The sequence below is a fragment of the Rhipicephalus microplus genome, chromosome X (genome assembly GCF_043290135.1).
Source record: "Rhipicephalus microplus isolate Deutch F79 chromosome X, USDA_Rmic, whole genome shotgun sequence".
Classification (NCBI taxonomy): Eukaryota; Metazoa; Arthropoda; class Arachnida; order Ixodida; family Ixodidae; genus Rhipicephalus; species Rhipicephalus microplus.
Genome location: NC_134710.1, coordinates 233,661,108 through 233,680,528, shown reverse-complemented (window position 1 = coordinate 233,680,528; position 19,421 = coordinate 233,661,108). Strand labels below are relative to the sequence as shown.

Genomic DNA, 19,421 nt, shown 5'->3' with positions numbered 1-19,421 from the left:
GTGTCGCGTGTTTATAGCCTCTACACACTGGAGGCAGACAAAGCGTATAAAATATTTCATATGCTTTGGTTTTTGCCGATTTCATCGCTCATCATCAGGAAGCCAGCCTCACTGCAATGGTCATTATCCCGGTGTGTCAACACAGTTTCACCGAGTTTCTGAAATCTGAGTCCTGCAGCAGCCTAAATTACAGAAATCAACTGCCGGGGTCACTGGACGATAATGCACTCATCGTCATTTTCGTGCACCACGAGATGATGAGATGTGCGGCTAGTATGTCACATGTTGCTGTCTCTCCGTGAAGTCACATTGCATTGACGTGTCGCTAACGAGCCGCTTCTTTGATATTGAAATTGAAAGTGTTTTTTTATGGTGGTGATATTAAAAAATATATTGGATGCATTTCCAGACACCACAGCACTCTTTTTAGAGTTCTTGACACTAGTGTTTTATTTAGACCCACAATCTAAATATATTTCAAATTCGTGTCAGTACTCCTTCAATCAGTTGTGTAGCTGAATGCTTTTGATTCAGAAGATGTGAGAAATAGGGTGAGAGTTTAACTTTGTTGGACAGAAAATATTTGACACCAGAAGGAAATGAGCACAGAACGTGCACTTTTTTATTTGCAGTAATATTTATTAGTTTGTCATTCATGAACCTCTCACTTTACAGGAAAAGCTATTGCAAGATGAAGAAGATGAAGATTTTTTCCTGAAGTATGTATTGCCAGTTTGATATTCTTATTACTTTGTGGCATGATGGAAACTTTCTGTGATGGGTAATGCATCTCTAGTGACAGCATTGATCATGCCTTATTAAAAAATATTTGTGCAGAAAAAAGATTGTGCTGAGTGCACAAGTGTTGACTTGAATCTGCAGCTACTAACAGCTAGGCTGTACACATGTTATTAGCGCAGTTCCACATCTTTTGAGGTACCTCCATCATAGTGGAGTTGGTAACAGTGATCTTTAGCTCAATGGATTTAATGTTTGCATTAATTTGCAGCCTTAGCCTAACAGGTGTGCAAATCATGAAGTTTTTGATCAAATCCAAGCAAGAAATTTTATTCGGAGGGCTACAGACAGGGGTTTAGCTCTGTCCAGCTAATATTACAATATGCAGGGTGTCTAAAATATCATGCAGCATGATTAAAAAAAAAAAGGAGGAATGGTGATACACGAAGCAAACCTGATGCATCTTGTTCCCAGTTGACTGAAGTAACTGCCACTAATTTTTAAAATGAGATTTAATTTATTGGTCATAATTATATCTAACTTGACAAGTACTCACACAATTCTCAAAATGTCAATGAGGCATATGCAGGCATTTTCAAATGACATCTAACTGCGCTATTTTCAACAGTCTACTCATTGCATGCTTTTTTTTTTCAGCTGGTAAAGCAAGCCTGCAAAATATTAAAAAAAAAAACACATGACTATGCTCTCACCCTCAAAAGAAAGCAGTGCCTTTAAATATACTTACTGAAAGCAACCACTTTGACTGTTGTCCGTTGCCAGAGACAGTGTTTCGCACGTTGTTTAGAGTACAAGTCTGACAAAAATAACACGCATCAAAATTTCACACTGATTTTTCGCGCTCATTGTCAGTATCGATATTTTATGGCAGACTATTCCCATTGATAATGTGGCTGGTGCGCTGTTCATATTTTGCTGGCTTTCTTTATCAGCCGGAAAAAATGACCACGCAATTAGTGCATTGTTGAAAATAGCACACTCGGTAGTCACTTTAACAGCACTACATATGCCTCATTGGCATTTGGATGAATAGTTGACTGCTTGACAAGTTATAAATATATATATATCTACTGAATGAAACCTCATTAATGGAAAAAATTTGTGGTGGGTACTTCAGTCTACTGGTAATAATATGTACTAGCTTTACTGCATGCAACGCGGTTCCTTTTTTCTGAAATCCTGCTGCAGGATGTTTGGGACACCTTGTATATGGATATATCGCCTGATTGCCCAGATAGCTGGGGAGTGTGTATACTTGAGCGCGTGATGTTGGACGGCCACCGCATAGCAAATTATTGCACGGCAACACTCATCTCAAGACAAGGCTTTTGTTCTGTCATTATATGTACGGATCGTCACTGTCAATTTCGGGATATCTTGGCACGTGATGCCAAGGGCAGGTACTCCTTCCCTGTCCCAGCATGGCAGCAGGCCCCTAGATTCAGGGTTAAATTAGGCTCTCCTCTCACAGTAATTAATAATTTTATTTGTTCATTTTATAAAGTTGAAAACGAATGTGCGAAAAAAAAAGAGACATTCTTCTAGTATAGAACTGAGTGTAAAACATCAAAACATCTTCAGATATTTAAAAAAAAAGGCAATAAGTACGGAGCATGCACAAATTTCATTTGGTCTATAAAATCAGGCTGATATTACTGACATGTAAGTATAATACTTTTTACATACGTATGTTTATGTTACCAATTATTAATTCATTTATAGCAACATATTCGGCAGAACAATAATTTGAATGGGCTTCAAACCCATCTTTCTGTTTCCTTCAACACACTTATGAGTGTATTTCTTGTGCATTTTTTAAAAACAAATATATAACACCTGAGTATTACACTCAAATGGTACAATATTTTTCTTTTGTGTACAAAATTTAAAACATTTACATACCTGTCCTCCTCTTCTTGATTTTTTACACGTGTGTGAAAAAATAAAACTGCATGGCTTGCCTGTAACACACGGACTAATTGAAACTTCATTCTTTTGGAGGAAATTGTCCCTGTTAAAAGTGAGATGAGTAGACTTTTATTGACTACTTTTGTCACCATTCACTGGGAATCCTTCCTTCACAAGAATGGAGTTCGGGTTGCTTCCTTTGTTGCACTGTTTTTGTGCAGTCTGTTTTTAGCTCACTGTGTCAAGAGCATAGAAACTGCCCTTGTATGTTTGAAAGTGGCCAGAAATTTTAGATAGGTCAACGGCAACGTCGTAGTTTGTGATTTCAGGATGTTCACAGAGTTTCAAACAGTTGTTAGTACTATTCTTGATATGTTTGAAATATGTGCTCCAGGTCTTAATTTTGCATTTAAGATGACTGCTTATGAGGATTTACAGTTTCTTGTCTTCAGCCAATCCCTGGGAAAATGTGTGCTGAAAGTATTAAGGGTTGTCAAAAAAAGCGTATTTTTAATTGCAATTAGGCTCATTTGAAAGTAGCCAAGTGTTGCATTGCTACCAGCTATACTCACTCAGTCCTCAACAAGTTATACAAACACTGGCTGGTGCTTAGCTTGCAATAGCAAGTCAAACATTTGTGGGAAAACGATTTGCTACAGCACATTATTGCCTTTCTTTTGAAAGGCAATAAAGGCAATACTTGAAAGCGTTTTATGCTGGGGTCCATCACAGCTTCATTGACGTATTCACATCATGGATATAACGTTGTAAAATATATACCGACTGATTGCAAAGAAAAAAACAAGAAGGTAAAGTTCTGCAGTAGGGATTCGAACCTGCAACCTCGCGGTTTTCAGCGAGGGATGCTACCCACTAAGCCACCGAGCGAAACTTCTCCAACTTGTTGACGGCAAGCCATTTATTTATACCATGTACCATTAGCGGTCCTCAGAGCTCATCAACTTTAGCGCTTTTTTGTCATCAGTAGCCAGATGGCATGACAGGCGCACGTTGGGCATGTGCGCTCTAAAGGTCGTCGTGCCGCGCCACCCCGCGTGTTGCGTATGCGTGCGTGTCTTCACATGGCATGGTCAAAATTCACATAGATGTTCTCTATTGTGGTGGCTCACTCGTGCGCGTGCTTATTTCGGGATTTGGGCACTTTGCACCTCTTGTGCTTCAACAGCAAGTTTGCTTCGAAGGTATAATAGTTAAAGAGAGCACAAACGTCACTTCGCTTGCTGCCGCGACCGCATTTACGAAAGGAGTGCGCTGCTCACACACGAAGTGAGAATTGTGACAATCGTTCGCCCTCGTCCTGTGTATATCTGTGCATTCATTTAGTGCGCCTTCCTTTCTGTTTGAGCAACGTACTTTAAGTGTTGAGCTGTGACAGCTGTTTGTCTTCGCTCGTCATGTGAATGCTCATTTCATGGGTGCTTTCTGCTTGAGGTGTGCGCTGAAAGTTTCGGGCTGCTTGACGTTCGTTGCGTGACGTAATTTGTTGCTGTAGCATTCATTCTTGTACCCTTGCGGCAAAACAATGCTCAACGAACGCTCAACTACTTCTGCGAACGCACATTTCACTTTCATGTTATATGGATTCCCAAAAAGATCAGCCACATTTTTTTAACAAAGCCAAATAAGCATAATTGAAGAGGAACATCAAAGACAGAGGCAGACAAGGAAGGGCACCTGACATTCTGGGTTGTCTCTTTGTATATACCCATATTCATTTACGACGATTCGACCTTGTTGAAATGCAAGACCAACTAGCCCAATGTACTGTAGTATAAGGTCTTTTAGAAAAGTATCCCATCTTTCGTGAAAGAAAAAAAAACTGGCATAATTGGAGCATTGGAAACCTAATCTCCTTCAAAGTAGTTCCCTTGGGACACCACACACTTCTCCCAGCGGTGCTGCTATTGTTGGAAGCATTTTCAAAAGACCTCTTTCGGAATGGAGTTTAGCTCAGCTGTTGTTGCAGCCATAATGTCCTCCCTTGTCTGAAATCGCTCTCCCTTTAATGTCCTCTTGAATTTGGGAAACAGCCAGAAGTCGCAGAGCCATATCAGGAGAGTAACAAGCATGTTGAACTACAAGAGCTTGGCTTTTCATGAAAAAAGTCTGAACCAAGTGCGAGGAAAGTGCAGGAGCATCGTCGTGAGGAATGCGCCAGTGTCCTGTTGACCACAACTCTGGTCTCTTCTTCCGCACAGCGTCACGAAGGCAATGGAGGACATCTTTATATTACTCTTTGGTGATTGTTTGAGGCTGTGGTGCCTACTCTTGATGTACCACACCACGGCACTCAAAAAAAGCACTCAGCATCACTTTGACTTTGCTGTGCACTTGGCGGACCTTCTTTGGTCTCAGTGACGTGGAATGCTTCCACTGTGACAACTGGTATTTGGTTTCCGGGTCGTACCTGTACAACCAAGACTCGTCACCAGTGATAATGGTGTTCATGGAGTTGGGGTCACTGCTTCTGAAATCCAGCATGTCCAGTGAGACTTCAACATGATGTTGCTTTTGGTCCAACATGAGCAGTTTCGACCCAAATTTCATCGCAACTCTCTTCATAGCTAAATCTTCGGTTATAATGGAATGTGCAGAGAAAGTTCTGATGCCCACCTCTTCTGCGATTTTCTGGACAGTCACACGATGGTCCCGCACCCCCAAAGTGTTCACTTCGACAATGACCTGGTCATTTTGGCATGTTGATGGCGGACCAGACCGGGGCTCGCTTTCCACCGATGTGCGGCCGTCTTTAAACTGGTTGTACCACTGCTTAATCTGTGTGCGGCTCATAGCCTCGTAACCGAAAGCCGTCTTGATATTATGAATGGTTTCCACTTGTCTGTCACCCAGTTTCTGGCAAAATTTGATGCAGTAGCGCTACTCCAGTCGCTCCGTCATATTCCTTGCAATGAAAAGCCAGCGAGAGCACTGCGCACTACCTCACTCAAATGCTGCATCCCAGTGACTGACGCTACTGGCAGTCGAGAAAAAATTCAGGCATGCACATGAAGGTTCAAGGTCGGCTGATGCAAGCGCACTTGTTTCAATTCCATCAGGTTCTCGCAAAAAAGAAATAAGGTCGGATACTTTTCTAGCAGACCTCGTACATCATGGTCACTGTCATGGAGGGCCTCCTTAAGGGGCTTCGCAACTTTTTTTCAGCATGGTCACTTAACTCTGCCGATCAGTAGTTGTGGTTCCTGAGAACATGCGAGTGAAACAATATAGTGCAGCATGCAGCCTGAAATTTACAATTAATTCTCAAAGTAAGCTAGAAATCGTTCTCTTTTCTTTGAAGAAGTGATGCCATAAACCCAAATTACCAAGCCATAATCCTGAAGTTCACGGCCATTGGCTGATTTGAGCATCATGAGCTGCATAGTTATCGTATCAGCAGCGAAATGCTGCCTGTGTTCGCTAGTGTGCTTGAAATTGCACTAAAGATAAGGTATGACCGAGAAAAAAAAAAGCAAAAAAAAGTGCTCAAGGTCATGACGTATGCTTACGAAGTGACGCATCTTCTTGCCCCCTTGTCATTCCTCTCTGTGTAGCTTTCAGCATGCTTGCTAGTATGTAAAGAGAGATTAAGTGCTTGAAGCATGCGGCGAATTTCTGTAACTTCACTTGTACTTGACGGATTTTCAAAATTTTTGCAGCACTCTATTTGTGAGGCAGTAAGCCTTTTTAATTAAGCCATTCAGTAATTCCTTGAAGAAGTGTTGCAGGGATCTTTTAAGGCGGTTATGTCCGAAGGGCCAATAAAAGCATATCCGGACTAAACCAGATAAATGACCTGTTGTTAGGTCTTATGTCTGCTGCATTTTGTGCTGCCTCAAAAAGACAGCCCCAAGTATGGTGTTCTTGTGCTCTTTCCTACGCTGGAAAAGCTCGCCTGCAAGTGCTGGGTAGCCAACAACTGTGAGAACGAAGGTCCCACGAGCACTAAAAGAATGCATGTCACCCCTATTGTCAAGTGCAACAAAGAGATAGTTAACTGCATCCCATTGTCATGTGATCAATGCTACATCTGCCATACCAATCATTGTGTCAATGATAAATTGAAGGAGTACTGTGTGCAGGCCAGTATACATTACGGAGAGCCAGTCACTTTGCAGATCATTGTAAGCTATTCCAATAGACAGTAATTTTGTTTTTTACAGCACAGGCATTCTAGGCATGTACAAAGATGAAAAATGCTGTTTGGTACATGCAGTGATGTGATAGCGATGCCAAGAGGCGAAACCTGCTACATCCTGCTGCATATTGGCAAAAATTTCAATATTTTTGCCGAGACATTGTTTCCGTGTTCTTTTTGTAAGAAACAAGGCGGCAGGGGCTCGAAATCCATACGTTACCCCTGGAATTTGAAGTGGTCATCGCAGTAGACAGGAAGGCACCATGTAGTCAAAGTAGTTGCTGGGCACAAGCCTTCCAAAGAATTTCAACTCACCTTTACTGCCAAACTTATTGTGTTAGATTTTAGCTCGTTCATAGTGCGAAACTTACTGTGTTAGTTTTCTGTTAGTACTTGATCATACTGGCAGATAACTGTATTGAGCTCAGTAAAATAGTTTCCAACTGCTGTGGTTGCAGTTGGAAAAAAGTAATAATGGCCTATAGCTGTTTTTAGGTGACAGTCTTACTTGACGGACTGTATTAAATTACAGTAATTCAGTACTTGCTTGTAGAACCAGCTGTTTATTTGATTTGTATTTTTTTAAATTTATAGTGCTATTTGTTCTAGTTTATTTCTAAAACATTTCATGCAGGGTGTCAGTGTTTTAAGCCATACAATGGGCTGACTTCATCAACAATGCCACATGCTGTACAGTGACTACCACTTTGCTGAGAAAGCATGGTGTCTCAGTATCGCTGTATGTCTCTGTTGGGCTTCTCAATCTTGGAAACTGTACACGTCAAACAGCTTGTCAAATGTAAATATGAGCTCCCCCTCTCCCATCACCATAAATTTTTTGAGCATGCATTAATTAACAAGAACAAAAGACCAGTTATAAAACCTTTGTATTATTATCGGCCCACTAAAGACTCTCTACATAAAGAACCACAGCACACATTTCTCTACACATTGAAGGGCTAAGCTGTACTAAAAGCGCAATTGTAATCAAACTCTTTCTTTTAAGTGTGGATCACATTGGGGGCCCTGGCTGTCGTATGCAGTTCAATGCTTTCATTGCTTGGTGTAACACAGGCAAAAACTACATAGCCATCTGTTACATAATGAGCGCGTGCTCGCACCAAAAAAAGTCTTCTTCCTCTTGTTCTCGAAGTGCTTTGATGATGGTGATAAGTTTGGAGCACTTATGGGGCCTGGGCTGTCACATTCTGTCTTTGCGTTGCATAATGCAGGCAGAACTACGTATAAAAATAGAAAAAAATAAAAAAAAGATAGCAAGAGAGAGAAATGAAAGAAAGAAATATAAAGAAAAATAGAAACGAAAGGAAGAATACTAAGAAATGGAAACAGAAAACTAAAGAGAGATGAAAAAAAAGAGAATACTGAAGAGAAACAATGAAGGCTGCCCAGCTCTGCACTTCCTCGTGCAGGGTGAATCTGCCCTAATTTCTGCAAAGTAAATAGAGTGCTTTTAGACAGCTTGTGTTTCCAGTATTTTAATAAAGCATCAGGGAAGGCCGTAGTCATTTACAAAAATAGCAATTTAATTCCTGAGAAGTGTTATACCCCTGTCACACGGGCACTGGTGAACACCGTTTAACTTCCTCGTCCTTACGACAACAGAGATGTGTTCCATGTCACACAGCTACCCTTATGCTAACAAAGGTAAACGAAGCATTTTGCAAAGGAAGTTCGGCGATCTCACTTTGCAGCGGAACGAGGCGCTCTCGTCCCCAGTAGTCTGCAGGTCGAAAAAAACAAAACAAAAAAACATTCGAGCTCTAAATTGACGCAGTGACAACAATAGTACATTTGGGGAATATTCAATGTTCTTTCGTTGCAGTACTCATTCACAACGTGTGTTTCTTGACATACACCCACCAGAGTGCAGCTACTCTCCTCAACGATGCCTTCCACACCGTGCCTTGCGAGTCGGGACGTGATATTTTGTCCGTGCGTGCAGTTGTTTTTGCCATGTTTGCGTTTTCTCATGAAAGGAATAATTGACAGCACTGCATCATCGTCAAGCACTGTAGGCAGAAGACGAAATGTGCGCTTACAAGGCCAGGAAACACAATAACTTTCGTACACAAACTAGTCGAGCCCGGCGTGATTGCAAACAAGTGTAGTGCTAGGCACACTGTGGCTAGCGTCGCTGCCAGCATCGCTACATTTAGGGAATGTGTTCTCATTTCAAATAGTTTTTAATGCTTTGTTCACTTCAGACCTACATAAAAGTGTGTTTTTGCCAATACCGCATAACGAAAATTCACAGAAAAAGCAACCGGAGATGAAATTGAGATACTTCTGCAAAAATCAAACAGTGCCGGCTGGGCCCCTCGCGGCAACTATTGCAACCTTGTGATTGCTGTGTAACACTGCCTCAACTTCATCTCCATTGAACTCCCTTGGGGAGTTTTACGTTGACGGTGTTCAACGGAGTTTGTTGGTGGCCGTGTGAAAGGGGTATTAGAAAACTTGAGCTGACTGGACTTTGCAAACTTGGGGATATCCATAGTAAAGTGAGAAGCAGTGGCCTAATTTCATGTTCAGGAGTACTGCAAGTACTGCAAAGGAACATGCTTGCATGCGGGCATAAATGAATCTCGTTTGACATGTGCTACAACTGCTCGGGCTTCGAGTTAAATATTTGCATCCGGAGATCTGCGGTAAGTAATTGGTCGAAACAGTTGTTATGCTGCTCCAAAGTGGGATTTTGCCTCAGAAGCTTCTTCATAATGGCTTTGGTCGATCACATCGCTGTACATGAAGCTTTCTGTATTGAAAAAGAAAATTAAAAATTGGGGGACCTTTAAGCTTCGCCTTTGAGAGTTGAACGTGATAGCGAAATCCGGCCCCTAATGCACCCTTCAACTGCTGAGTGCATACTTATTCATATGTTTTATTACATACACACGCGCGCACACAAACATGCACTCAGTAGATTGGACCAGCACGCGCTATTATCGCCAAATGGGCTCGTTTTCATCGTGATACCTGTCAAATAAAATGCGTTAATTACATACACACACGCACACGAACACGCACACAGTTTATTGAACTAGCGCGCAATATTATCACCGAATGGGCTTGTTTTTGTCGTGACACCTGTTGAAAAAATTGCGTTAAAGGGGCCCTGAAACACTTCTTCAAGTAACCATAAAATACATTCACTAGAAGAGCTTATTGCCTCAGCAATTCAACGCCGTAAAATTTTAAGAATTTGTCCAGTGCGAGTGGAGTTACAAAGGTTTGTCGCATGCTGCAATTGCATTATCTCTTCTCTCGTCCCGACGAAAGCGCTTGAAGCTAAGCAGGGAGGGGTGGCAGGGCAAAGAAACTATCGCGTTTCGTCACCTTGAGCATTTTTTTTTTCTTTGAATGCGGGGCTTTTTCAGTGTGATCGCGCGTGCATGCGTGGAAAAGTAGCGGCGTCCCGCGGCTATCTCGGTAACTTGATTTTTCGGTCACAGACGCACTGACGATTTTTCGCTCACAACCAATGGCGCCGACGCCGGTGGCGGGTTTTCTGCAACACGAGCTCTTTAACGGCTTTAAAATTATGTGAGCACAGCTTCTGTTGCATTGTTCATGAAAAAAAAAATAGATTATTATCTGTAAAACTTCTCTACCATGCATTTATGATGAGTAGCATCACACTTGTACCACAGTTTCTGGTCCAGTATCTCTTGGTGCTTGATCACAGCCAGAAAACATGTTCCTGCTGTATAATAATGCTGTTTGGTTACTACCTTTTTTACTGTTACTTTAGTGTTTCTGTCTGTTCCATTTTTTCATATTTCTGATAAGCACTGAAAATTCATGATAGTGGTTGTATGTGCGGTCTGTATTTGTTGTAGCGCCAATATCAGAGCCTTGAGGCTGACTGCTATCACCGGACCATGGAGGTTTCAGCATCAGTAAAGAAAATAAGTTTAATCTGTGGTGCTTCTGTCTATTAAATTCATGGCATGCTAGTCATTTTTATATTGATATATATGTATATTTTTTATTTATGCATACTCTAGCCCTATTCATGGCTATGGCAGGAATGGGAAGTTAAATAACACTAGGTAACAGAATAAATGCAAGCAAAGAATAAAAATGGAAAGACAAGTACATTCTTTGAAAAGTGCCAGAGCTTGATATCGGTGCAGCAAAACAATTTACTGTTGAATGTGTTAGCAACACATATTAGTGAGAAAATTGACACACCTGCAACTATGCACACACCCATTCATAGGCACTCTATATACTGCATCCACTAGACGCAATGTTTGCTTCCAACTATTTTTGAAGTCTTGTATACAGGGTTTCTCAGTTAACTCGCAGCACGATTTTAAAAAATGCTGCTATCAATGCTCAAAAAAGAACTAATACATATTTTTCCTATTAAAGTGGGCTAGCCGGTAGTAATTTGTTTGTTAATTAGCTTTATTTGCATGAATTAATAAATATTTATTTCTAAAGCTACTGTTCTAATTGTTAAAGCATCAATGAGGCAGTTGTAGTCAATCACGTGGGGAATCGAACTGCGCTATTTTCAACGACGTATGAATAGCATACTCAATTTTTTTGAATTTTAAACAATCCCCACGAACTATAAAAAGTACTATGTGATGGCTCTTCCAGCCGCATGGTAAAGGAGCACCCCAGAAGATGCTGATTGAAAGCAAGTCCTTTGCCGATTGCACATCTGAAGAGCAAGCTACGTGGCTTATCAGCGATTCCTTCCTGTCAGTTATACATCGCTTTTCTTACCCACCTCTTACGACTTACCGATTCACTTATTGATAAAAATGGCTTTTGACAGCATGGTCGAAGCACTGCTCGTACCTCAGACGAAACCCTAAATTCAACAACAAAAAAAGGTTGTAGAATATTTCAAAATATGAGTTCTATTTCCACTGCAATGGAAGTGTGTGCGTGCAGCTATATCTTGTGTCAGAAACTCGCTTTAGGGCAAGGCTAAGTAAAGTTGGTGCTGGATTTTTCATAATTTCGTGCCGCAAAAAAAAAAAAAAACAAGCATTCGGCAAGGAAACAAATAAAATTGAAATAAGCATGCCAAAAAGCTACCGATGTGTAGAAAAAAAGCAAAACCGGTGCGTTGAAAAAGCTCAGTGTGCCACTGCCAAATGTACCTATTTGGCAAACGTGATGTCTGTGCTAAAGAAAAGAAAAGGTCAGATTTGATTGTTGCTTTGTTAATGGTGCATTCGTAAGCACCATTGAGCACTCTATGCTGCTTAAAGAATGTGTTCAAATAGGTCTCCTCCTGCGGCTGCACAGTACTGAGCACGCTTTACAACTTCCTCACTTGCTTTTTTTGATGACCGATGGAGGAGTGGTGCTGCAGACATACGTTATTCTCGCCTTCAGGTGATCTGGCATCTTCGTCTTGGTCATGTAAACACGATATTTCACGTATCCTCACTGAAAGAAATTTAGTGAAGTAAGATCAGGTGACCTAGCCGGCCCATGCCTTCCCATCGGTTGTCCATGAAAAATCGCGTCCAATCAGTTTTGTGTGTTGCTGCTGCTATGTGCTGGCCCCATCTTGCTTCTACCAGAAAAGTATAAGACGTGATAGAGAAACTTACCTGCAAAATGTATCCAGTGTTCCTTTAAGGATTTCACCCACGTAACTCCAATCAGCGTATGATCGAAAAGATGGGGCCAATTATACCTCCAACGTAAATTCCGCACCAAACATTAAAAGACCACTGGTACTGGTGCCGAGTGCTCTTTACCCATGGTGTGAGATGCAGTGACTCCAGTAGTGGGCATTATGCAGGTTTATTTGATAATTTATGCAAAAACTAGCATCGTCTGTCCAGATTACATTACTGAGAAAGTTTGGATATTTATCGCATTTTGTGAGGATCAAGTTCGAGAAATCTACGCGATACTGCAAGTCCCTCTCTTTCAAGCTTTGGTGCAGGTTAACATGGTAGAGATGAAAACCTAAGTTATTCAACATCCGCCAAACTGACGACTTGGAAATGGGTGCCTGAGTAGCCATGTCTCACACACTAGCTTGGGGGTTTGCGGCCATAAATGCCAGAACAATGGCACGTAGGTTGTCACTCAAAGATACAGTTCTCAGCAGCTGTTACATGAATAGCAGGTTTCTTGCAGGTTTTCATAATTTGTTATGATTGTTGATGTGTTAGGTCTACCGCCACATTTCTATGAGCAATAACTCTCTGGGGCCTTTCTTGTGTTGTCGTGTGCGGCTCCCAAGGCAAGAATCATGCTCGACTTCTGTTCATTAGAATAGGGCATGGTGGCAATTAAGCACGAAGAGAAACGCACCTTCAAACCTTTATGCTAACTATGCAAACCTGCTTTTGTAGTGACAGGCTTCGTTGCAAAAAAAAAAAAGAACTGTCCATGCGCTATCTACGCAAAACAAACAGCTGTACCTGCTTGTTTAACACCAAACGCGACTTGTGCTTTGGGCCCAGCACACACGGCAAATAAAGCACGATCGTGACTTTTTTTTCGTACGTTTATTTCATTCTGCTGAACTCGTATTTTGAAATATTCATCTTTTTTCGTTGAATTTTGCGTTTTGTCTGTGGTACGAGCAGCGCTTCGATCATGCTGTTGAAAGCCATTCTTATCAAATAGATCAGCAAACCTTAAGAGGCGGGTAAGAAAAGCAAGGCATAATTGACAGCAAGAAATTGCTAATAAGCCGCATAGCATGCCCCGGCTTCCATACCACAATCAAGTAGATGCACTGTCTTTTCGGATGTCAGACCGGCAAAGGAATCGCTTTTATTCAGCTTTTTCGGGAGCCCTGCTTTACTATGCGGCTGTAAGGGCTGTTACGGGGTACTTTTCATATTTTGCAGGGATCGTTTATTAGTCAGAAAAACTGAGTACGCAATTCATACGTTGCTGGAAATAGTGCAGTTTGATTGACCACGTGGTTGATTACAACTGCCTCTATAGAACTGTTGTATTAGAATTACACATTTAATTAACTCACATAATGAAATCTAGTTAACAAAAATTACTATTAGCTAATCGAGTGTACTAGTAACAATATGCATTAGTTCTGTTTCTAGTAACGCTTCGCTAGTGACTTTTTAAAGAATTGTGCTTTGAATTAACTGGAACACCCTGTAAAAGTCCTCATATAAAAAAAAGTTTAGCGTGCATGATTCAAGCTAACTACTGAAATTGGTGCAAGTGTCCTATCCTTGAAAGGAGAACAGCAAAAGGCCTGTCACCTTGATTAATAACATAGCTTTGCAGTGAAGTATTGAGAGTGATAGGCATTGTTAAAAGTACTTGATGATACCACAGTCATTGAAAGCTACCTTTAATTGGTTTTGTGTGCTTTACTGTCCAGTGGTTGGCAAAATTCTCAGATATACATCTGTTTTCAGGGGACCAACATCAAGTGGGAAAACTCTTACGATCCAAGATAAAAAACTGCGAAGGTAAGCTTAACTGTTTTGTGGGTCAGGTTTTATTTAAGGACATGTGTAATACAGTGTAACACTATATATATATATACTATATATATATTTGGCACTGTATATGTGCAAGATGATATTGTTTTAAGCAGTGCACGTCTTGCAACAAGCCTGCAACATATGCTATGCTCACTTTCACACATTAAAAAAAATTCCGGAAGGAGCTTTGAAGACTTCCCAGCTTGGATGCATTCATGTTCAGGATTAATTGTTTGATGGTAGGACACCAGATATTCTAATTAGTAGAATATGTACTTTTCAATTCCTCATTGGTTAAAAAGCTGACTTACTCTACATCCTGTCTTTCATACTTGAGAAAGTGTAATGAGATGTATAATTTGCAAATATCTTGTACCTATTATTGGTATTTTTCTTAACCCTTGTGAAAGAGGGTGATTTTGCAAACTAGCTGACCTAAGCACTTTTCTATCCCGTAGCTCAAGCCAGATGCTATTAAATGGCAAACTTTCTGTTCTTATGTAAATGTGGCAACAGATGAAAGATTGTGACTGAATTATTTTTTATTGTTGATACTATTTTTTAAATCAAGGTGCATGTGTCATGTTGCTGACTCCTCATTGTTGGCTTTGCCTATGGCATACTTTAAAAAAATATCTTAGCCACACCATCTGGAAATTAAATCTAGTTTTAGCAGAATTCTGAATTTCAGACAATAGTTATACAATAAAGGAGGAGTGCTGTATAAGACAATGATGGAAGTAAGCAGTTTGTTAAAGGTTATGTTCCACTCAGCTTATAAGAGGGGTAGATAAATTGCAGAAGCTACAGCTGGCGATACTAGGGCGCATGATGGAAAGAAGTGGAAATTTCAAAGTCTTGTGTTCTTCATTAGACACAGTATTAAGAAGTAACAGACAATGATGCCAAGGAAAGTATAGGATGTTATTTGTTGTAATTGTAATGCAAATGTGAAGAAAGAAAAGTGGATGGAACGATCACTTGCCGCTGGCAGGGACGAAATTCGCGGCCTTCGAATAAAGCGTCCAATGCTGTAGTGACTGAGCTATAGCAGCGGTCATCCCTCTGTCTACTTTATAAGGCATGTATGTGCAGTACATGAACTGATATGCCACTACGGCAATTAGACATGTTATTGTTTATTTCTTGCACTTCTATTTACTATGACTACTTAAAGCATGCTACAGAACATAAACCACAACCGCTGATGTGATATGCCGTAGATGATGTGTCTAAAGATAGGAGGCACCTTGAAAGAAAATTTATCATATGATTTATGGTCCTGATTTTGTTTTCTAGTTTCAGTTTGGCAAAGCACAGTGATCCCACTTCTGTGCCAACTGCACCAAAGTGCGCCAAATCAGATTTACTGCACCATCCTGTTAATATCAACGAAAATTGCGCTAAACTGCGCCAAAGTCAGATTTGGGCACATCTATCATCGGCAATAGCCACGCCGGCGCGTCTAAACGTGTGCCTCTTGTTCTCGGGGCCACCAATGTCACAATCGCATGTCTAGAATAATTCTGCTGAATTAACAGCGATTGCGTGCGTGTCCTAAGTAATTCACGATGCTATATTTGGTGGCGATGCTACTTCTGTTGTGTAAGTCCGCTTAATGGTGAAACGCGCTCTCTGCAGGGGCTTGTGACGCCTAGTCCAATCAGTGCGTGAAACTGTGGCAATGATTAGTCGGTGGACTTTTTGATATCGCGGTGTGATTTCCCGCGCTTCGCGTTCACAGAAGAACACGTGCACGGTGGAAACGCGTTGACACTTTTTCTTTAATATACCTTATTCATGTATCTTCATTCAGAAGTTCATTTTTGGAATTTCTTCCACCAGCACATCCGCGTTTGTAAATGCTGTTGCGGTAAAAGCTGCTAAAACACCCTGCCATTTCGAACTCGAGATGGCTAGGGTCTGTATTCAAAATTTTCGCATGTTTTTTTTAATGTCATCTCATTATTAAAAGCATGTTTCCTAATCGGAGCAGCCGGAATTAAGTTTTAATACGCGCAGCTTTCAATAGGCAGGCTATCGCGGGCGGCTCTGGGATCGGATGGCCACGGTGAAGAGGCTACGCCTTCTTACACATCCGCCTCTTGCTTTCCAAGGTCAATAGCTGACGGTTAAAAAAAATTAAACATGATGTCATCACATTCATTGCTTCAATTTTTTTTGGGGGGGGGAGGTAGGAGGGGGCGAAAGCTGTGTCACTTAAAGGGTGCATTCGCGAGCGGGTTATCTCGAGGCCTAATGAGACATGTTCATAAACTTCCCATGATACATACTGTAACCTCTGCTTCGCATTTAGATAACTGACAGTGCAACCGCTTCGGCAATTGGAGTGATCATTGTCCCTTTAGCCAGCATTCATCTCAGTTCGTGTTCATCTGAGTTCATCTGACGTCGTGTCCAAAAGATACTATTTGTTAGTTTCACTTAGGCTCTTAGCAATGAGTGTGATAGCAAAAGTCTGTTTGCATTGAGGGTACAAGATAGAAGGGTATACCAGCCGTCTTTAGTGCCTGCCGAATTAGCGAGAGTTCCAGTGATCTCGCCCAAAGTTAAGTTGATAACAATGCCCCCCCCTCCCCCTGCCTTCCTAGTTCTTTCCTGCTTTTTGAAGACGGGTGGCGGGTTCCTCTCTGCTTTAGTAACAATCGATAGCAGGCCTTGCACGCGGAGTGATGCTATCGCATCTGCACTCCGTGCAAAGAAGGCAGGTCAGTTCTTTTATTGCAATAGCAAATATATGGACAGTCTCGGCTGGTCTTTTGCCGTTGCCCCCGTCATTTACCATATATGTATACGTACGTATATATATATATATATATATATATATATATATATATATATATATATATATATATATATGAAACTCCCACGCGTACTTTGCCCCACGAAGGGGGGGGGGGGGGATAGATGCTTGTGCGCACACGCTTATCCTTTGGGTGGGGGAGAATAGTGTTCCTTCGGCTTTTACCGGGACGATTGCGTCAGTTCATTAGTTGCCTGACCCAACACAAAGGTCGCTGCACTGGCTGCACAGGTCCCATTTGCGAAAAGAGCACGCTTTTCATGCACAGTGAAGTGTAACAACTGAGACACTTGAGTTTGCACTCAGCTGTACTTGTGACTACATTTCGTGCATTGTTTTTGTTTGAACAGCCCGTCAAGTGGCGAGCGGATAACATTGTTAGTTCGCTCTCTTCCTTTGTATGTTGTTTTCATGCGTCATCTGTGCAGTAGCAGTGCGCTGCACATTTTGATCTGTTTGGCATTCTCAGCATTACATTCCAAGTTGTTGCCATCGCATTCATTACTTCGCCCTTGTGGCGAAACTGTGACTTTTTTAGCTGCATTCATCACCCCTGCTTGCGCGCTTTTGCCCACATGTAAAACGCACGATGCGTGGGGAAATGTTCTTGATTGTGATAATGGGACGGCGACAGCCAGTGGCATAGCCAGGCAAGGGGGGGGGGGGGGGGGCACATTGGGAACCTGCCCCCTGTCCCTCGAAATATTTTTTGCCATGGCATATATATAGCTCAATATTACCATTTGCATGCCTTCCTTTTCAGATCAAGGTGCACTCTCCCCTCAAAAATATAAAAACATTTTACCTATGCCCCTGGCGATGGCAAAGACCGATTAAAAATGCTATCGCAATAAAAAGAAAATGGCTCTTGCCTTCTACTTGTCTTAGGCGTATGCTTAAGGTACCTTGTGAGGTTCTTTTTTTTATGCACTGCTTTCTGAACACTACAGGGGGATTATGGACTATAGACAGAATGCCCTAGCCACATAAAACATCGCTGCATAAAGAAAACGAAGTTTGTTAAATTGTGTAGTTTGAGCACAGAGAGATGAGTGCCGCAGGAGGTTGGCATTATGAGATTAGCTAAATGATGTCATGTTAAGCCCAGCAGTATAATCTGTTGTGAAGGAAAAGAACCTTTCTATACCTTGGAGTCATCTAAGGGAAATGCGGTTGCGACTGTGTGTGTCTCTAGTATAGTACGTCACAGCGTTTGTCTACCATACATATACTGATCACCACATAGGTGTATAAAATGTTATTTTATGAAATACAGTTTTATTCAACCAGTATTCTGTTTATTTGCTACGCTGAACAAGTTCTTTCAGAATGGCCAATATAATGATGCCATTATTCTTGCATCAAGTTGAAACAGATGTTGGTTGTTATTTCAGCTGCAGTAATATGGCAGGGTTTGTACAGGTACAAAAGTTTTGAAAAATCTTCGAATTTGAAAAGTACATTGTCAAGGCCCTTGAAGGTCCTGGAATTTTATGCTGTCCTTGAAAGCTCTCAAATCGCAGCATAAGTGCAGTGTAAAGTCCGCTATGCAGCTTGCTTTCTATGGTAGGCTAGCATTGATGGGGCGTATTTTCTATTTGAGAACCAATATACTCGTGCGATGGTGCATGTACTCAGTTTCTTCACGCTTTGTCTTATCGCTCATTTTACCCCCCCCCACACCAGTGCACCTTGTCTTATTTTCTCTCTCTCTCGACTGATCTCCTTAGGACTTCGCTGTACGTCTTGCATTTTTACTACTTTTTCCCTCATCATATAGAGCGAGGGCTGCATGTAGTTACTCTCAGCAGTTCTCCTGAACATTTCTTGTGAGTTGTGAACCACTTCAGATGTGATCAAGGCTACGCTTTTTACAGTGTAACAAGAATATATTTAAAACTAGATTTAACAAAACTCAATTTTACATAGTTTCGACTCTAAGGAAGAAATTTCATTCTCCGGCAGGTACTTGTAATGTTCAACCTTATCGTCGTCTTAAACAGTGACACTAAATTGGAATCAAAATCAATTTAACCAAGTTTTTTCTTACATATATTAGTAAAAAAAGCCACTTATTTTTCCCTAATTTTTACGCAGATGAGTTTTTTTTTGCACGTGGACTTTAACACTATTGTGTTAGAAGATCTAGCACCCATAGTTGCGACCCTGATGTTAGTTTGACAAGCTGCACACTGCCCACATGCACTGAACAGTGGACTCAACTGTTGATGGCGCTATTATGTACCAGGTGGTGCTATAAATATCAGTCGTTTATTGTCTCGGTTAGTGCTTCCACAGGAAT

The 19,421-nt window shown here is 41.2% G+C and overlaps 1 protein-coding gene and 1 pseudogene across 8 annotated transcripts in view; one reads left to right on the top strand and one right to left on the bottom strand.

Moving 5' to 3' along the window:
* The window catches only part of LOC119187871 (vesicle-associated membrane protein 4), a 64,798-nt gene that overhangs the window by 10,913 nt on the left and 34,464 nt on the right, over positions 1-19,421 (top strand). For all 8 annotated transcript variants that reach the window (XM_037435974.2, XM_037435973.2, XM_037435976.2 and 5 more), the window contains 2 exons: positions 676-719; positions 14,227-14,280. In XM_037435974.2, coding sequence (XP_037291871.1) covers positions 676-719; positions 14,227-14,280 — 98 coding nt within the window. The remainder of the gene's footprint in view (positions 1-675; positions 720-14,226; positions 14,281-19,421) is intronic.
* On the bottom strand, positions 4,436-5,586 carry LOC142776015 (protein GVQW3-like; annotated as a pseudogene).